General features: G+C 42.9%; 1 protein-coding gene and 1 pseudogene across 1 annotated transcript; both read left to right on the top strand.

Moving 5' to 3' along the window:
- Positions 1 to 12202: 12202 nt before the first annotated feature.
- On the top strand, positions 12203 to 14023 carry LOC149501584 (uncharacterized; annotated as a pseudogene).
- A 31-nt stretch (positions 14024 to 14054) lies between these two features.
- Positions 14055 to 16767, top strand: LOC114248268 (uncharacterized). The gene is made up of 3 exons (XM_089732521.1): positions 14055 to 14059; positions 14149 to 15659; positions 15701 to 16767. The coding sequence occupies exons 1-3, from the start codon at positions 14055 to 14057 to the stop codon at positions 16765 to 16767; spliced, it is 2583 nt and encodes an 860-aa protein (XP_089588647.1).
- The last annotated feature ends 4862 nt before the right edge of the window (positions 16768 to 21629 follow it).

Genomic DNA, 21629 nt, shown 5'->3' with positions numbered 1-21629 from the left:
ATACGGTTTCCACTTACGATGATTTGATCGGTAAAAAAAACACGTGTGGCACTCGGGGACTGCCGCGGTAAAGCTATTGCATAGCATTTTTTATCAACTTATGCAATTATAATTAGACAATAATAATTTAATTTTAAAACAATAATAAAATAAGACCACGCTGTATTTATAAACCTTAAGTAAAGGAAAATATTAACTGTCCCCTTCACGCTCATAAGCTAGACCGCGCGAGAGAGAGATGGGCAGACTTCATGATGCGCATGCAGTGCGACGTCACGCCGCACGCTTATTCACAAACACAACGCAAACAAGCGCAACGTGTGAATGTGTTGAACGCGAGCTACATGGTTGACGGAGTGGGGGTGTTAGATTTTCGTTTTCGTTACGGAATTCCTTAATTCGGTCGCCACGCTCAAAGCCCGCAATAAAAGCTATGCAATAGATTAAAAAACATAGCTTTTAATAACATCCAATTTAAACAATAAAACATTGGAGCGTGAGTATCTCTTTATTCCATGAATGGCGACCGAGAAATTCATTTAATTTAAGAAAAAAATTACGTAATGTCAACAGTTGTATAAAAATAACAATAACTCTGACGTAATCACGAACATCACAATATCGTCTAATAGTGTGACAATACCAGCATAAAGCTCTTTTCAAACCTTGTTTAAAGAAGGAAAACTTCATAGAGGTAAAAAAATTCCATTAAGAGTATCCCATTGCAGAGTTGCATAGTATATGCATTGCTTCAGTGGCAAGTAAGTTTTATCACTGGTGGTAGGACCTCTTGTGAGTCCGCACGGGCAGGTACCACCACCCCACCCATTTCTGCCGTGAAGCAGTAATGCGTTTCGGTTTGAAGGGTGGGGTAGCCGTTGTAACTATACTGAGATCTTAAAACTTATATTTCAAGGTGGGTGGCGCATTTAAACTGTAGATGTCTATGGGCTCCAATAACCACTTAACACCATGTGGACTGTGAGCTCGTCCACCCATCTAAGCAATAAAAAGTATAGTTTCAAGTAGAATTAGTCTCGATTGTGTAATCATGGGACTTAAAAGTGTTCTCAAAACGATCACCATACATCATTCCTTAGAGTACTTTCACCCCATAACTTCTATCTAGTGCGTTATGAAGTTCACTTGTCATCGTAAACATGCAATACACAAAATCAGTACATAGATAAAGCTTAATCTGATGAATTTTTGGGTAAGATCATTGTGATATTAGGCTGTAGGATGGTTCCACAATACAGGAATATTTGACATTGTCGTAAATTAGAGTAGGTAAAATGACTTACTTACGTCCTTAGTCATTTAGCTGTATTTCAACCAAACAAGCGTATATTTAAACACTTTTATTTAGATTCACATCTTCTATTCACAATTACTAAATGATTGATCACAAAATAGACGAATTTACATTTTAAAACTACAATCCTAGATAGTACATTTCTTTCACGCCCGAAAATATTTATTTATATTCTTTATTTCGTATCGCCTTTAAGCTCCGATCGTTTTCATTAACTAACTTGTAAAGCGTGTGTGAGCAGTCCGTCTGGCGTATTGAATCCAATTAAACCAATAGAACGTTCGATATAGGTAGATATTGTAGTTCCATCGCCGTCATGATTAGAGACAATCTTGATGTATGACATCAGTGTTGTGGTATTTTTGGTTTGATTAGAACTAGTGCAAAACATAATAAGCCGTACGTATTGGTTAGCATATAATGGGGAAAATAAATGAAATCATTTTTGTTTAAATGGCTTACGTAAGTACTATACTGATCTTTATAAAGAGTGCAATTACTCCTCAAGTGGAACTTCTCTTATTTCGTAATAAAGCTAGGTTTCCTCGAAAAGTTTAGCTGCTAGGTAGTTAAGATCGACTTTGTAAAGGAGCTTCAAAACTCTTGAACTGTTAATACCTCTAGACCTGATTAGCTTACAATGAAAACAAATATAATAGCAATTGTAATCGATGCGTGTTTTATGAATAGTAATAAAATGAAAAATCAAATGTCATCCAAACTCATCAACAAATGTGATTTAAAAGATTACTGTGTAGTAAACCATTGACTTAACTGTCTCGGTAATTTTAGATTTCGATGTGGACCAAACTTTTCAATGAACTACAAAATAATCTGATTTGACTGACAAAACAAATAAAACAAATCGCAGTAATTCTACGATGTCAATAAATTTAATGCAAAATTCGTATCTACGCAGATAAACTTCAAAACATTCAAAAAAAAAAAATTTTATTGCTTAGTTGGATGGACGAGCTTACAGCCCACCTGATGTTAAGTGCTTACTGGAGCCCATAGACATCTACAACGTAAATGCGCCACCCACCTCGAGATATAAGTTCTAAGGTCTCAGTATGTTACAACGGCTACCCCACCCTTCGAACCGAAACGCATTACTGCTTCACGGCGGAGATAGGCAGGGCGGTGGTACCTACCCGTGCGGACTCCCAAGAGGTCCTACCACCAGTGATTATGCAAATTATAATTTTGCAGGTTTGATTTTTATTACACGATGTTATTCCTTCACCGTGGAAGTCAATCGTGAACATTTGTTGAGTACGTATTTCATTAGAAAAATAATACATAAAAATAAAGTATACGAATTGCTGCCGATAAACTAAATCATATGATTGAAACTCCTAATCAACGTTCAAGAAACAAAGATAAAGCAGTAATAAACGTAAGCTATCCGTGATCATATTCATTGGGGAAGGTCTATAAAAATAATATTTCACTCCGACAATTTACCACGTCTTTTATAGTTTTTTAAAGTTCATCTTCACTCCCAACGGGATGTACGAGAAAGTCTTATATACTTCAAAAGTCCGTAAGTATTGTCCATAAAGTAAATTAATCAAAAAGCCCTTTCGAATGAAGCCATAAAATGTATTGTAATACAAAGGACAACGAAACTCTGGGCTGACGCACAGGGATCTTATTGTTAGGGTCAGCTGCAGACAATATTCTCTCTAATATGTATCTTGTGTCTCTAAGGTATGCTGCTACAGGTATCTTGAGAAACCAAATATATTTCTAAGTCCGAGAGCAAAAAAAATTAATGAAACGTTAATTGATGTGAAAATAATTTATGTCTGAAATCCAGAAATGGCTAAGAATTTCAATGCCCCAGTGGTTTTTTTATTAAATGTAAAAATAATAAAAATAGATTTGCAGTTCGTTAAGTAGTAGAAGCTGAAAAATTTGAGTTGCAAAAATGCAGCCTTTAAATAAATAGTTCCTAGTCGATTATACAGCTCGAATTACTTAATACTACTGATAGACTTAGCAAAGCTTAGTTAAATGTAAGTGTTTGTGTTTCAAGGATGCTGAGATACCCTTAGTCACTGAAGTTGGAGGTTGAGATATTTTCCTATCTGTTATGCTTTTTAGCATTTATATTAAAAATGTAGAATAAAAATAGCAAATATTTCAAACTATGTTGAGAAGATTTCGATTGAAATAATAAATTTATCATTTCATTAGAAGTAAATGGCGTAGTCGCTACTCAAGCGTTAGTATCAATATATTTTATAGCCATTTGAAATGACGCGTGTGTGCTTTTGTGCACATGTAGACCACTAAATAAGTAAATATAAATAATAAAAAAGAAAACTTCAAAAGCACGATTAAAAAAGATGGATGAACGATAACTGGCCGAGAAAAAAATCTCAGTGACATTAGACCAACTCCGATCACCGTTCTCGTCGATGAAGGGCTTGACGAGTGAATTAGCCCATAAACACAGCTCACTGAGTTTCTCGCCGGATCTTCTCAGTGGGTCGCGTTTCCGATCCGGTGGTAGATTCTACGAAGCACTGCTCTTGCTAGGGCTACTGTTAGCAACACTACCGGTTTGAGTCCCGTGAGCTCACCTACTAGTTAAGGTTACGCCGAAATAGCCTCTCAAGGCTATCAGCTTAGGTAGAAAAAAAAAACGGTCTTGGTAAGCGTGAAAATTATCAAATGTCTAAGCCGTCTAGAAGTTTGTAATTGAAATGATAATAATGTTGTACAGATTACAAGTCAGGCTAATTGAAAGCGTGTTAAAATTGCAATGAACACAAACAAAATGAATACGTTTAAAACACAATTTTATCAGTATCATTAATAAAATATTCAATAACGGCCCGCTACTGTAGCAACCGATATTACTCACATAATAAATTGTGTACTTCGTATTGTTGTGTGATTCGGTTTTTCAGTATAATTCGGTTGAGGTTAATGTTGTATAATTATACGAATATGAAATACACAGTTTCGTTGGCCAGGAGTGTAGCGAGACTTCGAAATTAATGTCGCCTCTGGGACGATAAATCTTTAAATATTAAAACTGGCAAGGCAGTGGTCGCGGACGGCATTGAATTATGAAATTTCGAAGATTATAAACTAGTTGAATTGTAGGATTGGGTGTGTGAGTGTATGATCCCTAAGTCTGTTAGCTAATTTGGTGTTAATAGCTAACATTGTCTTTTTTATTTATTGCTTAGAGGGGTGGACGAGCTCACAGCCCACCAGGTGTTAAGTGGTTACTGGAGCCCATAGACATTGACAGACCCATAGACAACGTTAATGTGCCATCCACTTTGAGATATAAGTTCTAAGGTCTCAAGTAAATTGTTAGCGCTTGTTTGCAACAAGCATTTTGTACGGACATGAATATATAGCATAACCATAGCATAGACATAAAAAGTATAAAACTTTTACTTTGGACACTTAACTCATACTTCAAGAACCCAGCTTCGTTTTTTTTCCTACCTATACTGTTATCCTCGAGGTGTTATACCAGTTTTGCCGAGCGTTTAGCTCACGGGGAGCTCACGGGGAGCTCACGGGGCTCAGCCTGGCGAATTCGATAGCACTAGCCCGAGCAAGAGCAGCGCTTCGCAGAATCTACCACCAGATGTAAGTCGCGACGCACTGAGAAGATCCGGAGAAAAACTCAGTGGGCTGTGTCTGAGGGTTAATTTGTTCCCCGGACCCTTCGTCCCATTCGACAAGTTCGACGAGAATGGTGACAGGTGCTTGGAATACCTAAAAGCACCGATAGTGGATCGAGAGGATCCGAATTGACGTGTTTGACGCGTGAGCGACGGCGACAGTTCGCTCCACAGGATCAGAAAACTGCGAAACCCTTACTTAGCGGAACCCAACCGAGAATTGGTCAATTCTGTGAATGAACTATAAATATAAAATGGACTTAACAGATAAACATTAACATTTTTTTCTTCTAAATATTGTTTTAATAAGTAATGATAAATTGGAAGAACATCCATCCTATCATATCAAAATATAAAAATAAACCATCAAGCCAATTACATCAAATTTTCCGTGTTAAACTTTTGTACGGAGTTTCCCTTCTAAAAGAAAATCGTTAAGTAAAAACTTTCCAGCTTCGCAACCGGTATCCATATATAAGAAGATGATAAAATCTGTTGTGTCTGTATATTAAATAAAAGTAATAAAAAAACATAGAACGTATAACTTACTCCTTACGAAATACGAAAATTTAAACAAGAGATTTTCCGAATTATTTCTTGTTGGTCTGTTTGTTACGGATTGATTTGATTATGATGTACCTTCACAAGTACACTAATCTGGAGTATAATCTAGGTTGTTTGAATAAAATGATTAAAAGTAATTAAATACTAAATAATAAATAAGTACTAAACTAATACTAAATAATAAATACTGAACAGTAAACAAATTTATTAAAAGTACTCGCACGCCACCTGTCAGACATCAACGGTACAATAAAAGAAATATACCCCGGAGCGCTGACAACAACTGTACCAATTTATACCACGATAGACGAATGCTTTAGGAGGAATAGTAGATAAACACTCCTTATTCATTCATATAGAAGACTAGCGACCCGCCCTCGCTTCGCTTCGGAAAAATTAAATTTTATTATTGATAGCCGAGTCCTGTGATGTTACCCGCGGTTATTGTCGTACCGCGGGTGACGCCGCGTGGCGAAGCTAGTCTGAAAAAGTAGCCTAAGTTACTTCTTATATCATCAGCTACCTATCAGTGAAAGTCTCGTCAAAATCGATCCAGCCGCTTCAGAGATTAGCCGGAACAAACAGACAGACAGACAAAAATTGTAAAAAATGTCATTTTGGTGTATGTACCGTATATATATTCATATACATGTAGTAAAAAGCGGTTATTTCAATATTACAAACAGACACTCCAATTTTATTTATATGTATAGATGAGTTATCGGAGCTTTACAAGCCCGAGAAACGCTGGTTGGCTGTGGTAAAGATGGATGTAAAGGAGAATAACCTCACCCAGAAGGATGCCAAAGACCAGGCAAAGTAGAGGAGTTTAAGTGGGGAAGCGGACCCTGGTACTTGACGGGAAAACGCTAGGAAGAAGAAGAAGACACGCCCACACGTAGTTGTATCACACGGTTTCACTTGCGTTTAATTTAAAACTCAGTTTTACAATATTATTGAATTTTCCCGAGATTAATGGTCAGTTGTGTAAAATTACAAACCAGAGACTCATATTTATCACGACTTGTTAAACGAACATTTTAGGCCACACAATGAACGGACAACACCTCGTAATGCAAATGAAACCGCAGTAACGGTTACCATTGCGACTGTTATTATCCTACCATGTTATAATCCGCACATTATTAAGCTATTGCATAGATTTTATCGCGGGCCTTGAACTCGGCTTGAGAGCGGAATCATGAAATTCCGTAACGAAAAAAACCTTCCAACCCTCACTACGCCTACTATGTAGCTCGCGTTCAACACATTCACACGTTGCGTTGTGTAGTGTTTAAAGTAAGAAGTCTAAACACCGATTTATGTACTATCAAAATATGTGAGATAATTTCGTAAGTAACACAACGATAGCGCGATTCAGCTTTTGCGTCAAGCGCCATCTATCGGCCGCAAACGGAATTGTAAAATAGAAAATTATATCACATTACAATGCGTTGGGCGTGCCATTTTCTATCGCTTAGTCGAAGAATTTTATTACTACTCCTACTACTCATTCAGTGATTGGAGTGGCATTAAAAATAAACTAGCTAAACCGTTGATTCTGGGCGAATGAGAGTTAGAACTAGCATCCAAAGGCGTGTCTCTATCCCATGTAGCGCCCTCTATTGAGTGCGTGGTCAAAATGGAATACTCACAATGTAGCAGATTCATTGAAAGTTAGCCCACTGAGTTTCTCGCCGGATCTTATTTTATTGTTGTTTTAATATTAAATTTATTATTGTCGATTTATAATTGCATAAGTTGATAAAAAATGCTATGCAATAGCTTTACCGCGGCAGTCTCCGAGTGCCACACGTCTTTTTTTAATTGAAGGCTATACGTAAAGAGTATTGGCGTATAATTAGTTCTCAGTGAACGTCTATATCGCAAAAGGATTATTTTACCAAATTCAAAGTCTTAAGAGTAATTCTTCGAATCTTAAAAATTGAACGCTGCCCTATTAATGACATAATTATTGTGCTCCTCCCACAGAAGACCGCAGGCACAACCATAAGGTTAATAAAAAATAATGAAAAAAATCTCTTTTTTTCATCTATCAGTTGATTGACCGCAAATCATCTAATGGGACCACCAGCTTTTTATTGACACGAAAAGGAAAATGCTGTAAGAAGCCTCGATTCTCGGAAATATAATTTCACGGAATAAAACGTAAAGTATCAAAGGAAGGGACTCGGCAAATCTCGTTTCTTTTTTGTGAGAATCTTATTCGGATTTGTTGCTCGTTAGCATACAATAAAAGTCAGATTCGCGGAAAATTAATTTGAAGTTTAACCATAGTTATCATCTCTGCAAATTAGGTAGGTTTTTTTATGTTTAGTTAGTAGAGTCACGTGGTATGAAATGGTTAGTCCACCACCCACCTAAGCAATAAAAAAAGAGTAGTCTACGTAGGGCAGAATTGTCATGCCGAAAGCTTGGAGGTTACGAGTGATAATGATCCGGTTGTGCTCTGCTGTGGGCCACAGTAAAATGATGCGAAATGAGAGCGCATACCGCAGAACAAATAAGCGCGTTCAGACGGCTGCTATGGGCATGTTAAAGTTGGAATGCCGGTTTGTAATAACAACGAATATTATTGATACCATGTGTGTGTGTATACGTGGAAATTTACCTCAAAAATATTAATGTAAGCGCTATTCAGATTTTATTCAATTAAAATCTATGTTAAAACAGCTATCGCGTTACACGTTTATATGAATTATTCGATATGATACCATCATCTCGTTTTTACCATCGCACCGCCCGCAAACCGGAGTAGAGTTCACCCATACTACCTGGAGCCACTGCGGTCATCCACAGTGCGTTTCCAGAGGTCTTTTTTGCCACGTACCATCCGGCTATGGAATGAGCTCCCCTCCACGGTGCTTCCCGAGCGCTATGACATGTCCTTCTTCAAACGAGGCTTGTGGAGAGTATTAAGCGGTAGGCAGCGGCTTGGTTCTGCCCTTGGCACTGCTGAAGTCCATGGGCGACGGTAACCACTCACCATTAGGTATGCTCGTTTGCCCACAAGGGCAATAAAAAAACCTAATTTCTATAGTAGATAAGAGGACATTGTTTTAAAATTTTGATTACGTTAGGTGGGGAGACTTGAACGAACAGATGTGAAGTGAAAGTGTCGACGACGACCATAAGCGTGCTCATCGCCCAACCTCCGAGCTCTCTTCGCTATTTCCTTAGTGCTATGATAAGTCCTTTTTCAGAAGAGATTTGAGGAAAACCCTCAGCTATTGCTGTATCAACAGCGACTGGATATCCTCCTGATAGCTGATGTCAGTATGATCGCTAATTTTTAAATTGATTTTAATGATGAATAAATGAAGAATAAATGATATGATAATAAATGATTGAATAAATGATAATAAATGATTGAATAAATGATAATAAATGATTTGAATGATGAATAATTATGAATAAATGAATTTAATAGAACAACGCGTTTGTGGCCACATTTGTTGTTCTTCGGGACGTTCAGGCGGAGCGCAAAAAAGGCGAATTCAATCGATACTCAGATAGCTACAGATGTAAATATGTATGAATTAATACGTGAAGCAAAAACTTAGTACCTCTTTTTACGAAAATTGCGCGGGCGGAGGATTATGAAATTTCCCACACTTATAGAGAATATAGAGGAGTGCAGAATATTTTTTTTTAATTATGGATAAAAAATACATTAAATCAATAAAAAAATGATTACACATACTGCCATGTATTTGACACACATACGTAAGCACATAGATTATACACTTAATATATTTGAGACGCATGCATACTACGACTTGTTTACTGTCAAACTTTTGTTATTGCTTAAAGTCTATGGTCAAATTGAAAATAGATTATATGTTGTTTATCTTTATTAATATTTGTCTAAAGTGTAGTTTGGCGAAAACTATGATTATACTCGTAGAAGTATAATAGTCTTTGGCAATAGAATCATAATAGTTTACAAACTTACAATTTCAATTAATTATAGTAGAATTTCGACTACTGATCTTTATATTACTAATATTATAAAGAGGAAAGATTTGTTTGTTTGTTTGTTTCGAATAGGCTCCGAAACTACTGGACCGATTTGAAAAATTATTTTTCCATTAGAAGCCGACATTGTCCCTGATGAACATAGGCTACTTTTATTAAATTTTTTTTTTGTTTGTTTCATGTGTGTTTTTAATGTTTCCGAAGCGAAGCGAGGGCGGGTCGCTAGTCTTTAATAAAACGATAATATCTTCCAAAGTAATGTTCATTCATTTTGTACTAGACGTAATACATTAAATTTATGACGCACTATCTTAACATCACGACCTTTGGAGGTTAAAGTAGTCGTTACCAGTAACTGTAAAATAATTGTTTAAAGACATGTTATGAGGGTCGTTTATTTGTCTTGAACACCTAAAGCGAGAGAAACTTCAAGGGCGTTGTAAAAATGATTAACCCTTCATGCGAGAATGGCTCGCGACGAAAACAGCACTTTCATGACAAGTTCTCGTCACTCGGTGCATGTTGCATGCCTGTGCATCTGAAACAACCTTTTTTGTCTTTCCAAACAGGCAAGCACATAACAAATCTAATCCTAAATGGTCTATCATCATCAGCCTGTATCTCTCCACTGCTGGATGTAGGCCTCTCCCATAGTCCGCCACAATGAACGATCCTCCGCCATTCGCATCCAATATTTCCCAGCATATCGCCGCAAGTCATCGGTCCAACGGGCAAGGGGACGTCCAACGATGCGCTTACCGGTACGCGGTCTCCAGTCCAGAACACGTCTGCTCCATCGGCCATCGGCTCTGCGACACGTATGTCCGGCCCATTGCCATTTCAGCTTGCTAACCTTTGGGGCTATGCCGGTTACTTTGGTTCTGTGACGGATTTCCTGATTCCTGACTCGATCCATCACAGAAACTCCGAGCATATACCTTTCCATAGCACGCTGAGCGACTTTGAACTTACGGACCAGACCTAAATGGTCTATATAGCTTCATATTGGCAATACCTCATCCTTAACCTTGGGGTGAAGAAAACATGTCGAAGTGCCACAGCAATAGCGTAGGGCGTGCAGATCGTTCCAGAATCTCAACTTAATTGAAAGGACATAAAGCTGAAAACTCTCGGTATTAAACAAAACTGTTCAACTTTACATTGGTACGGTGCGGTTTGAACGTATCGTCATATTCAATGCACCATATTTGTTGGCGACAGCGGCGTCGCCCCATAATTATAGAATAAGTTGAATAGAATTTATAATATATTTATATAGATACGTATATAGACATAGAGCTACATAGACATAGAGTTATAACAAATAGATAAATAACAAATAGATAAATTATATAGAGTGCATATAGATAGATAAGGATATAGATAACGTGCACATATATTTTACTAAGAATAGAACGTAAGTTGCTTTGAAATAAATAGTATACACTTTTGGTTTATTATTCCCGATAGTTTTAAGATTAGCACATTAACTTAAATGGACACGCCGCCCGGCCCGCGTCCCGAAACCATGTAAGAAACAGCATTTATCTGTGTTCAGGACCGGGTATTTTGTTTATACGGGCGCGTAATATAGATTTAGCATAGAATAAGTTATATGTATCGATAGGGATTACAACATAGAATAGTTAAGTATAAGGCATTAGTATATACATTTATTAAATAAATAGATATAACGAATAAACCGAGCCGATCATAGTGAAAATGATCTCGACGAGAGCCGTATTTTACACGAGATCTCTGTAGGGTAACATTCCGAGGTAGTTAAGCGACCCTGCGACGTTGTCAGGTACCTGCCGACCTACCGACCGACCCTCGACCGACTACCTGCCAACCGCCAGCCGCCGACCCTCCGAACGAAGATCACCAAAAAACGCACGAGTAAAGACATCTGCGCCTCGAAGAATTTATTGAAATATTAAAGATTTATTGAAGACTTGAAGACCATTGAAAAGATCGTCGGTTATTGAATTCGGTTGTATTGACAGATCGGTCGGCTCGGTTTACGTTAATTTGCAAAGTTTTGAGTTTTAATTTCGAGTGAGCTTGTACGATATCGTACACCTCAGGACCCTCACATTGACTGCTTCAGATCGACACGAATAATCGCCACGAGACGGGCATCCGGCGTCTTATAGGATTTCAAGAAATCTTATAAGATTCATAAACCCGTCCAACCTGGGTTGGCGTCACTCGCCTTATCGACACGGGTGACGTGCTGCGTACCCAACAGCTGGTCCTTCGAGCCGGATACAGCGATTATTCAACGATGCCGATCACCAGGAGCAACAAGGGATCATCGAGGGAACAGCCACTCGAACCTGCGGTTCAAGAATCCAGTCCGGAGGCAACAGAAGCGACGTCGTACGAAACATACGAGAGCTCCGCGACCGGTACGACCCAGAACACAAAACTTGAAGAGGCAACGACGCGGACACGTGGTGAAAATAGACCCGCGTCGAAGAATTCGCTACGACGTAAGGAACTGGCAGCGAGAGCGGAGCTGGCGGAAAAAGAATTGATAGAAGCACAAGCAGCCACCATAGCCGCCAGACTCCGCCTGCAATTGATTCAGGCCGAAAGCGAAGACGACGATGATTCCATTATAGAAGAGCCAAAGGACTGGGAGGACCAGGGCAGGGCCTGGGTCCAGACGTCGGCGGGCAGTATGGACAAGGAGCCCGCAGGCGAGCGCATTGAGAACCACCCCGTCAGCAAGGCCAACATGGAAGATTGCAGCAACAGGGACCTGGCTAAGGCGATAGTGGAAGCGGTGAGGAGCGCAACGACCAAGGAGCTGCCACCACAACCCGACTACATGCACCAGTTGCCGACGTTCGAAGGCGACTGCAGGGAGTGGGTGGCCTTCAAGGCTGTCTACGAGGATACCGCTCCACTCTTCTCAAGCGCTCAAAACATGGCGCGGCTGAGAAGAGCGCTGAAAGGACAAGCCGGGGAAGGAGTCCGTAGCCAGCTGTACTCCGAGAGCACACCGGAAGAAGTAATGGAATCACTGCGGCGGTGCTATGGAAGGGCGGACGCTTTAGTCTTAGCGGAGCTAGACCGCATACGAAGACTTCCAACGATAAGTGACTCCGCCTACGACATTTGCTCACTGGCGAGCAATGTTAATAATACCGTCGCAGCGATCAGGGGGCTGCGGAAACCCCAATATTTGATGTCGCCCGAACTGCTGAAGAGCATCGTCGACAAGATGCCGACCATCCTGAGGTTCCGGTGGTACGACCACATTATCGATAAAACTGAAGGAGACCCGGACCTCAACACGATGTGCGGCTTCCTGAACAAGATGGCGGACCGGTGCGGGCCACACGCCGTGGCCGAGGTGGCAACAAAAAGACAACCATCGAGGCGACAGGCGACGCACGCCACAACCGACTGCACCGAGCGCGCAACTTCGGACAGAATAATAATAGACAAGCCGGCGTGCCCGCAGTGCAAGGAAGGGCACCCGCTGTACAATTGTCCGAGGTACAAGGGAGCTGCGGTGCAGGAACGATGGAGAATGGCAAAGGAGTCGCGCCTATGTTACAAGTGCCTCGATGGTAAGCACCGGAAGCAATCGTGTCGACGACCGCCATGCCGCACGTGCAAGCGCTGGCACCACTACTCGCTACACAACGAGAAGCCGGAGACAGAGCCAGCAGAGAACAGGGAAGTCGCGAACAACGTGCGACTTCCCATCAACTGCACGCGGATCAGCAGGGCGTACTTGAAGATGGTGCCCGTTGAAGTGTACGGGCCGTCGGGATCGACGACGGTGCTGGCCCTGCTGGACGAAGGCTCCACGGTAACTCTCGAAGGACTCGATGAAGCTTAACATCCGAGTTCGAGGGCTTCACCAGCGGCAGAAGAGGACGATCTTCGGAGCACGCACAATGGATGACATGAGCCTTGCACCCCAGCGACTGAAGAGGGAAACCATCGAAGGCTACGCGCACCTGAGGAGCCTGGCGGACCAGTTATGTTACGATGAACAATCCCCCCAACTATTGATCGGACAGGACAACTGGGGACTCATCGCTGCCAAGAAGACGCGCAGAGGCAGGAGGAACCAGCCGGTAGCCTCATTCACCCAATTGGGATGGGTGCTACATGGTCTCGACGGCAACAACGCCAAAGAGGTCAACTTCCTCACCCGCGCCCATGTATCGATGCGCGAAGAGGCCTTGGACAGACAGGTGAAGGAGCACTTCACGATAAAGTCGCACCCAAGCGTCCGAGCACGGATATGGAGACAAAGGCGCTCGACATCTTGGAGAAGGAGGACGACAGAGGTTGGAGACGCGATGACGGCCGCTTCGAAGCTCGGACCTACAATCCCTGTTCGAAGCGTTGTTGCGGTTCCGGAAAAGGCTCGTCGTGGTTGTCGCGGACATCAAGGAGAGGTTCCTGCAGATCAGGATCAGGGACGTGGACCGCGACAGCCCAAGATTCCTCTATAGAGAAGACCGACGCGAGGCCGCTCCAAAGAGTATAGAATGACGTCGGTCATATGCGGAGCGGCCTGTTCACCGAGCGCGGCGTCTTTCGTTACAAATAAGAATGCCAAGGATTACAGACATCGATATCCAGAAGCCGCGCGGGCAATAGAAGGCGCTGCATTCTGGCGAGCCTCGCAGGTGGTGCGACCCCAGGAGACATAGAGCTGGGGTCGAAGGAAGAAAAGACCCTGGGCCTGCAGTGGTTCTACGAGTCTGACGAGATGGGATTCCGGACACATCCACGAGGCCCAAAGGATATAGAAGCACGGACCCCGACCAAACAAGAAGTGACTAGCGCGGTAATGTCAACCTTCGACCCTATGGGGCTGGCATCACCCGTGCTAATAGAAGGGAAAGCGCTCATTCAGAGCATTTGGCGGGGCGGGATCGACTGGGACGACGTCATCCTGGAAAAGGACGAGGTGGCGTGGAAACGCTACATGGAGAACCTTCGCATGCTGCAAGGCTTCCGAATAGCAAGGTGCTTTTCGTGCTGCAACACTGAGGGGGAGCTGCACACGTTCACCGACGCCAGCGAGAAGGCCTACGCGTGTGCAGTCTATTGGCGTCAGAAGACAGACGAGAGCACCTACCGCGTCACGCTTCTAGCAGGGAAAGCCAGGGTGACCCCACTGAGACCAGTCTCCATCCCAAGGCTGGAGCTGCAAGCTGCGCTGCTGGGGACAAGGATGGCGCAGGCGATAGCGGACGAATTGGACATCGCAGTCGGTGTAAGGACGTACTGGACTGACTCCAGTACAGTCCTGACATGGATAAAGACCGACCCACGCACGTTCAAACCTTTCGTCGCGCACCGACTCGCCGAGATAGAAGAGTCAACGAAGCCCCAAGAATGGCGATGGGTGCCTGGCTCGCAGAACCCAGCAGACGACGCAACTAGAGAGGCGCCGGCGGATTTCGACCACACGCATCGGTGGTTTAATGGACCCGAGTTCCTGACGTGGGATGAATCGCGCTGGCCCAAGCCGCGAACATTCAAGCAAGAACCGTCTGGAGAAGAGAAAGAGGCCTACCTGGTCGCTACGGCGAGGACCGCTGACGCTCAACCCACGCCCGATCCGCACAGATTCTCGAGCTGGGTCAGGTTATTGAGAGCAACAGCCAGGGTCCTCCAATTTATTGAGCTGTGTCGACCCCGGAAGGAGAGCGCCTGCGTGTCCAGACAATTGAAGCAGCAAGATCCCTCGTGGAGGACGACACGAACGAAGCAACCCCGATCAACATGGAAGATAAGGACTCCAGAAGCACCTACAGAAGCGTGGCTGCCGCTTGATCCGCCCCACTTGAAGAAGGCGGAGAAGATCCTACTGAGAAGCAGCCAAGGAGAGAGCTTCGGTGAAAAAGATCCCGAACGTCACCCCAAGTTGCGACGGCTCGACGTCGTGATGGAAGATGGCCTGTTGCGCCTGCGCGGACGTATCGACGCAGCGCAATACATAGATGCAGGCTGCAAGCGACCGATCGTGCTGGACGGGAAGCACGTGATAGCGAGATTATTGATCAAACACTATCACGAGGCGTTCCAGCACGGTAACCACGCAACGGTGATGAACGAGGTGCGGCAGCGCTACTGGATCCTAGGTCTAAGATCGATCATTCGAGCAACGGCCGTCCGATGCCAGTGGTGCAAGGTCTATCGGAGTACACCACGACGACGGCCACCGGAGACCTGCCTATGGAGCGGCTACGACATGGAGAGCCGCCGTTCACCTGTGCTGCCGTCGATTACTTCGGGCCCATGACGGTGACTGTAGGACGACGTCACGAGAAGAGGTGGGGTGTGCTGTTCACATGCCTCACCACGAGAGCAGTCCACATGGAGCTAGCAGCGTCACTGACGGCAGACTCAATGCTGTTAGCACTGCGCAGGATGGCCGCCCGACGAGGAATGCCCAAAGTCATTTACAGCGACAATGGGACTAACTTCGTCGGCGCTAACAAGGAGCTCAAGCAGGCAATCGAGAATGCAAGGGAAACAGACGTCGTGTTACGGGCCGCTCAGATGAACATAAAATGGAAGTTCATCCCGCCAGGAGCGCCGAACATGGGAGGCGCGTGGGAACGTTTGGTGCGGTCCGTGAAGACCGCGCTGGCGGTCACACTGAAGGAAAGACACCCGAGGGAAGAAGTTCTGCACACTCTTCTGTTGGAGGCGGAGCACGTCGTCAATTCGAGACCGCTCGTCGCTAGGGAAGAGAGTTGGGAGTCAGAAGCACTCACGCCGAACCACTTTCTCATAGGGAGGTCCTGCGGAGCTCCGAGCATCGGCGACTACAGAGACGAAGACCTGACCGGCAAAAGGACATGGAGAGTGGCGCAGCGTATGGCAGACCACTTCTGGAGTAGGTGGGTCAAGGAATACCTGCCTACGCTACTGCCCAGGAAAATCGACGGGAGAGCAGCTGGCGAGGACTTGCAGTGTGGGGATACCGTCCTCATAGTGGACTCCACGCTGCCACGCAACACATGGCCGCGCGGGCAAGTTGTCCAAACCTACCCAGGCCCCGACAACCGTGTACGAACCGTCGACATCAGAACGAGCGGCGGTCTGCTTAAGAGACCTGCTTCCAAGATGATCCTGCTGGTGCCTACAACGAGCGACGAGCCCACGCCCATAGAGTCGCCACTACAAGGAGTCGGTGCTACGCACGAGGGGGAGGATGTTGGCGACAGCGGCGTCGCCCCATAATTATAGAATAAGTTGAATAGAATTTATAATATATTTATATAGATACGTATATAGACATAGAGCTACATAGACATAGAGTTATAACAAATAGATAAATAACAAATAGATAAATTATATAGAGTGCATATAGATAGATAAGGATATAGATAACGTGCACATATATTTTACTAAGAATAGAACGTAAGTTGCTTTGAAATAAATAGTATACACTTTTGGTTTATTATTCCCGATAGTTTTAAGATTAGCACATTAACTTAAATGGACACGCCGCCCGGCCCGCGTCCCGAAACCATGTAAGAAACAGCATTTATCTGTGTTCAGGACCGGGTATTTTGTTTATACGGGCGCGTAATATAGATTTAGCATAGAATAAGTTATATGTATCGATAGGGATTACAACATAGAATAGTTAAGTATAAGGCATTAGTATATACATTTATTAAATAAATAGATATAACGAATAAACCGAGCCGATCATAGTGAAAATGATCTCGACGAGAGCCGTATTTTACACGAGATCTCTGTAGGGTAACATTCCGAGGTAGTTAAGCGACCCTGCGACGTTGTCAGGTACCTGCCGACCTACCGACCGACCCTCGACCGACTACCTGCCAACCGCCAGCCGCCGACCCTCCGAACGAAGATCACCAAAAAACGCACGAGTAAAGACATCTGCGCCTCGAAGAATTTATTGAAATATTAAAGATATTTATTGAAGACTTGAAGACCATTGAAAAGATCGTCGGTTATTGAATTCGGTTGTATTGACGGATCGGTCGGCTCGGTTTACGTTAATTAGTAAAGTTTTGAGTTTTAATTTCGAGTGAGCTTGTACGATATCGTACACCTCAGGACCCTACATCGACTGCTTCAGATCGACACGAATAATCGCCACGAGACGGGCATCCGGCGTCTTATAGGATTTCAAGAAATCTTATAAGATTCATAAACCCGTCCAACCTGGGTTGGCGTCACTCGCCTTATCGACACGGGTGACGTGCTGCGTACCCAACAATATTATTGCATCGCCCACAATTGGAGTAGAGTCCTTCCATACTAATTGGTGCTAATACGCTCTTTCCCAGAGCCTTTAAATATATGTTATTTGCCACATACCAACTCCGAAATCAACAGAGAAGTCTTCTGCGGTGGGCATCGCCTTGGCTATCGCTGACTATACTTACGTCTATGATTAGCTGTAATCATCAACCATCAGGTGAGGCGTATGCGCATCTGCCTATAGTGATGATTAAAAGCTACCAACAGAAGCTTGTAAAGCCTTCAAGAGACTTCATTAAAATTTTGCAATGAAAAATATTTTGCACAAATTTCCACGTACGAGATTCAAAGAGCCCGCATCGTTTGTATATAATATATTAACGTGCGCTTCTCCTCGTTACAACGCATTCAACCATATAGCCTCCATAGTGAACGATCAAATGAAACTTACAATCTGCGGTTGAGTCGGTTAGTGAAATGAAAATGTTAAAATTTTGCATGCGATTTGCATTATGTACGTACGGTTAACATGAAATGTTTAAACAATCTCATGATTTATAGTAAGTTTAGATTTCCTTTTTTTATACACCTACATATTAATAATTATTATTTTTGGAACGAAGTTCCTTATGGGACGATGCGGAGGGGTACCCTAACCGGGAAAAACGTCCGTAACGTAAGATTTTTATTAGTAATGCACACAGTGTACGACTTAACTTTGTAATAACGTACAAAAAATAACATATTTTTTTATCGTTCATTGACCACGGTCTCATAGCGTTCGTTTGCGCAATACACTAACTCTTATGCACACAACCGTGAATGAAGTGTACAACAATAAGTTCGTGCGTTACCGAATGACCGTGGGTTGTTGCGAAACCTCCAGTTTTATCTTCTTTATACCTCGAATAGAACTCAAAATTAATGTTTTTATAATAAGGAACTTCGTTCCTATCCGATGTCCCACGACACCACACATCTTTTTTATTGCTTACCGGGTGTTAAGTGGCTACCGGAGCCCATAGACAACTACGACGTAAATGCCGCCACTCACCTCGAGACATAAACTGTAACGTCTCACTACAGTACAACGGCTGCCCCACCCTTCAAACCGAAACGCATTACTGCTTCACGGCGAAAATAGGCAACGTGGTGGTACCTACCCGTGCGGACTCACAAGACGTGTCCTACCGAGAACGGAAACGTCATTCCGAGACCAATCGATGTTGATGGTACACCTCTCGAAGTTGTTCAAGAGTACGTCTACTTGGGACAGACCCTACAACAGGTAGAAACAACTTTGAGAAGGAAATGACCAGAAGGATTTGGTTGGGCTGGGCAGCATTCGGGAAGCTTCGTCTGGTCTTTTCGTCGCCCATACCACAATGTCTGAAGACAAAGGTCTATAATCAATGCGTCCTACCCGTGCTTACCTACGGAGCCGAAACGTGGACGCTGACTGTGCGACTAGTCCACCAACTAAAAGTTACTCAGCGAACTATGGAGCGAGCTATACTTGGTTTGTCATTGCGAGACCGAATACGCAATGAGATCATTCGGGCAAAACCAAAGTAATCGATATAGCTCGTAGAGTTAATAAGCTGAAGTGGCAGTGGGCTGGTCACATATGTCGCAGAACCGATAACCGTTGGGGTAGGCATGTTCTGGAGTGGAGACCGCGAACCGGCAAACGTAGTGTAGGACGCCCTCCTGCTAGATGGAGCGACGACCTGCGTATGGCAGCTGGCAGTAACTGGATGCGTAGAACCGAAGATCGGGTTCAGTGGCGAGCTTTGGGGGAGGCCTATGTCCAGCAGTGAACTGCCGAAGTCTGATGATGATGATGATGATGATACAATTAGACTATAACCCTCCAGTCTCAAGATAGGTTGCGGTTTTTACGTTGCGATGTCAATGGGCTACGGAAACTATTTAATTATAAGTGAGCAAGGACCTGGTTCAGTAGTCCACATAAAAATAACAATAAGCTTGCTGTAACACCGCTGCTTACATTTAAAACTATCGATGTAGACAAAGAAATACTTTGTAATTTTTTTTATTTATTGCTTAAGTGGTTGGACGAGCTCACCGCCCACCTGGCGTTAAGTGGTTACTGGAGCCCATAGACATCCACAACGTAAATGCGCCACCCACCTTGAGATACAAGTTCTAAGGTCTCAAGTATAGTTACAACGGCTACCCCACCGTTCAAACCGAAACGCATTACTGCTTCACGGCAGAATTAGGCAGGGTGGTGGTACCCACCCGCGCAGACTCACAAGAGGTCCTACCACCAGTAATTACGCAAATTATAATTTTGCGGGTTTCATTTTTATTACACGATGTTATTCCTTCACCGTGGAAGTCAATCGTGAACATTTGTTGAGTACGTATTTCATTAGAAAAATTGGTACCCGCCTGCGGGATTCGAACACCGGTGTATCGCTTCAACACGAATGCACCGGACGTCTTATCTGTTAGGCCACGACGACTACTAATCTTTTCAAAGTTTCCCATTGTCTATAGGTAAAGTTAACACAAAATAAAGTAACTTCACACTACGTTTGTTTACTCAAACGCTTTATATACCTAAGCGATACGATGTTAGTTTTCCGACTTTCATGCAAATGTAAACAACGCACTCGCCTCGCAGAGTTCCTAAAGTTTTTAATTTGAGTTTAGAGCAATTTACCAGCTTAATTATTCCGCACAGCGACAATGAATAATTCAGTGGTAGGGCCGAAGTGAATCTTTATTTTGTCGTATTCCAGGGCTATTTCCGGATAAAAGTCGTATTTCTTTAATTTAATGTCCCTTGTCCTATTCACGGTTTCTCTACGCATTTTAAGGTACATTTAAATTGTGTTTACTTTGCATCTTAAAAGGTGAAAAGATATACGCAGTTTTATTGTAATAATATTTTATTTCCTTTTTTATAATTACGGTATGAGTGTAAAAAAGGTTTAAATGCTAAATTATGTGGCTTTAATATTTTATTGTTGTTCAAAGACAGATTATGTTCTACAACGCAGGTTGACAATTTATTTACAACTATAATAAACGTTGTTATTCGAAATATGAAAACCTCTGTTGGATAAATTTCATCTAATACATAGATTCTTGGCTATCGGATACTGCGCCTCGTGTTTTATGTTCCTATATTGAATGACTCCTAATCGAGAGGCAAATACCGTATTATCTAATTATTATTAAGTTATTGCATAGTTTTTAACGCGGGCTTTGAGCGAGGCGACCGAATCAAGAAATTCCGTAACGTAAATAAAACCTAACACCCCAACTCCGCCTACCATGTAGCTCGCGTTCAACACATTCACACGTTACGCTTGCGTAGTGTTTGTGAATAAGCGCGCGAGGTGACGTCGCACTGCATGCGCATCATGAAAAGTCTGCTCATATCTCTCTCGCGTGGTCTAGCTTATGAGTGTGAAGGGGACAGTTAATGTTTTGCTTTTGTTAATGTTAATAAATATAGCGTGGCTTATTATTGTTTTAATATTAAATTATTATTGTCTAATTATAATTGCATAACTTCGCGGCAGTCCCCGAGTGCCACACGTGTTTGTTTTCCCTTTCCTTATCATGCAATCAGTCGCGTGGACTATAAGCAGATGCGATGTAGACCAGAGAGTGTGTCCCAGCTTAGTCGATCCTTTCTTTTATTTAATCACCCAGTTATGGATGACTATGCTCGTCAAATACGTATTTAATCATATAAGAATACCATGTATGTTTACGAACGACTACCAATAAATATCAAACATCTTTTCATGGTGATAAAACAACCTTCCTATTTCGGTCACGGAATATTTAAGAATCCAAAAAAATAGAGACTCTGATGTCAG

The sequence above is a fragment of the Bombyx mandarina genome, chromosome 13, assembly GCF_030267445.1.
Source record: "Bombyx mandarina strain Sakado chromosome 13, ASM3026744v2".
NCBI lineage: Eukaryota > Metazoa > Arthropoda > Insecta > Lepidoptera > Bombycidae > Bombyx > Bombyx mandarina.
Note: the sequence above shows the minus strand (reverse complement) of the source record. Positions and strands in the feature narration are given on the sequence as shown.